This window comes from Aspergillus nomiae, assembly GCF_001204775.2.
Source record: "Aspergillus nomiae NRRL 13137 chromosome Unknown contig00986, whole genome shotgun sequence".
NCBI lineage: Eukaryota > Fungi > Ascomycota > Eurotiomycetes > Eurotiales > Aspergillaceae > Aspergillus > Aspergillus nomiae.
Window position 1 is genome coordinate 1 of NW_015379038.1, and position 741 is coordinate 741.

The following is a 741-nucleotide window of genomic DNA, read 5'->3' on the forward strand; positions in this document are numbered from 1 at the left end:
GGCCCTGCCCCCGGCGAGGAGGCTAGCAGCACTCCCTGCGATACCATTACCTCCGAGACTGTGATTGCCAGTGCCACCACTGATGTGGTTCCTCCCGCTCCCACTGACGTCAGCCCTACCGGTTCTGAGTCTGTGAGTGTTCCTGCTGTTCCTACTCCCAGTGGCCCTGCCCCCGGCGAGGAGGCTAGCAGCACTCCCTGCGATACCATCACCTCCGAGACCGTCTACCCCGTCGCCACCGAGACCGATGCTCCCTCTGTCAGCACCACCGATGTCCCCCCTGTCATCACTACTGCCCCCGCTGTCAGCTCCGGGCCCGCTCCCAAGGTGGTTACCATCACCACCACTGTGAGCGTCGCTGTTTGCGAGCCCTAAATCAGTCAACTACATGGGCTGAAGATTACGAGACGATCGCAATGGCAGAAACGCTCAATATGCCTCGTGTAAATACCTAATTATAATTCTAATTCGCCTGGTTTTACCCCGATCATGCGTCAATGCTCTTTGCGTGGGGCTTGCGATCTGGGGGAGTACATGGTTCACTGACAAGGAAAACTTACGTTCTGGCTGTGTTTTAATCTTTTTTGTGGATTCCCTTCAATGGAGTACATTCTTTCTTTTACAATATACCTACTACTGCCTGTATAGTACTTGACGAATCTTAGTAATATAACGAGCATACTGTTCTCAACCCAGTTCAAGGCCGTATAACCTTATGCAGATTTACATTAGAAAGCCCAA

At 52.5% G+C, this 741-nt stretch overlaps 1 protein-coding gene across 1 annotated transcript; it reads left to right on the forward strand.

Moving 5' to 3' along the window:
• Positions 1 to 18: 18 nt before the first annotated feature.
• On the forward strand, positions 19 to 375 carry ANOM_011892 (cell wall protein; the record flags this gene model as incomplete). Its single annotated transcript, XM_015557144.1, has 1 exon — positions 19 to 375. A coding segment is annotated over one exon (357 nt), but the record flags the coding sequence as incomplete, so codon positions are not given.
• Positions 376 to 741: the final 366 nt, after the last annotated feature.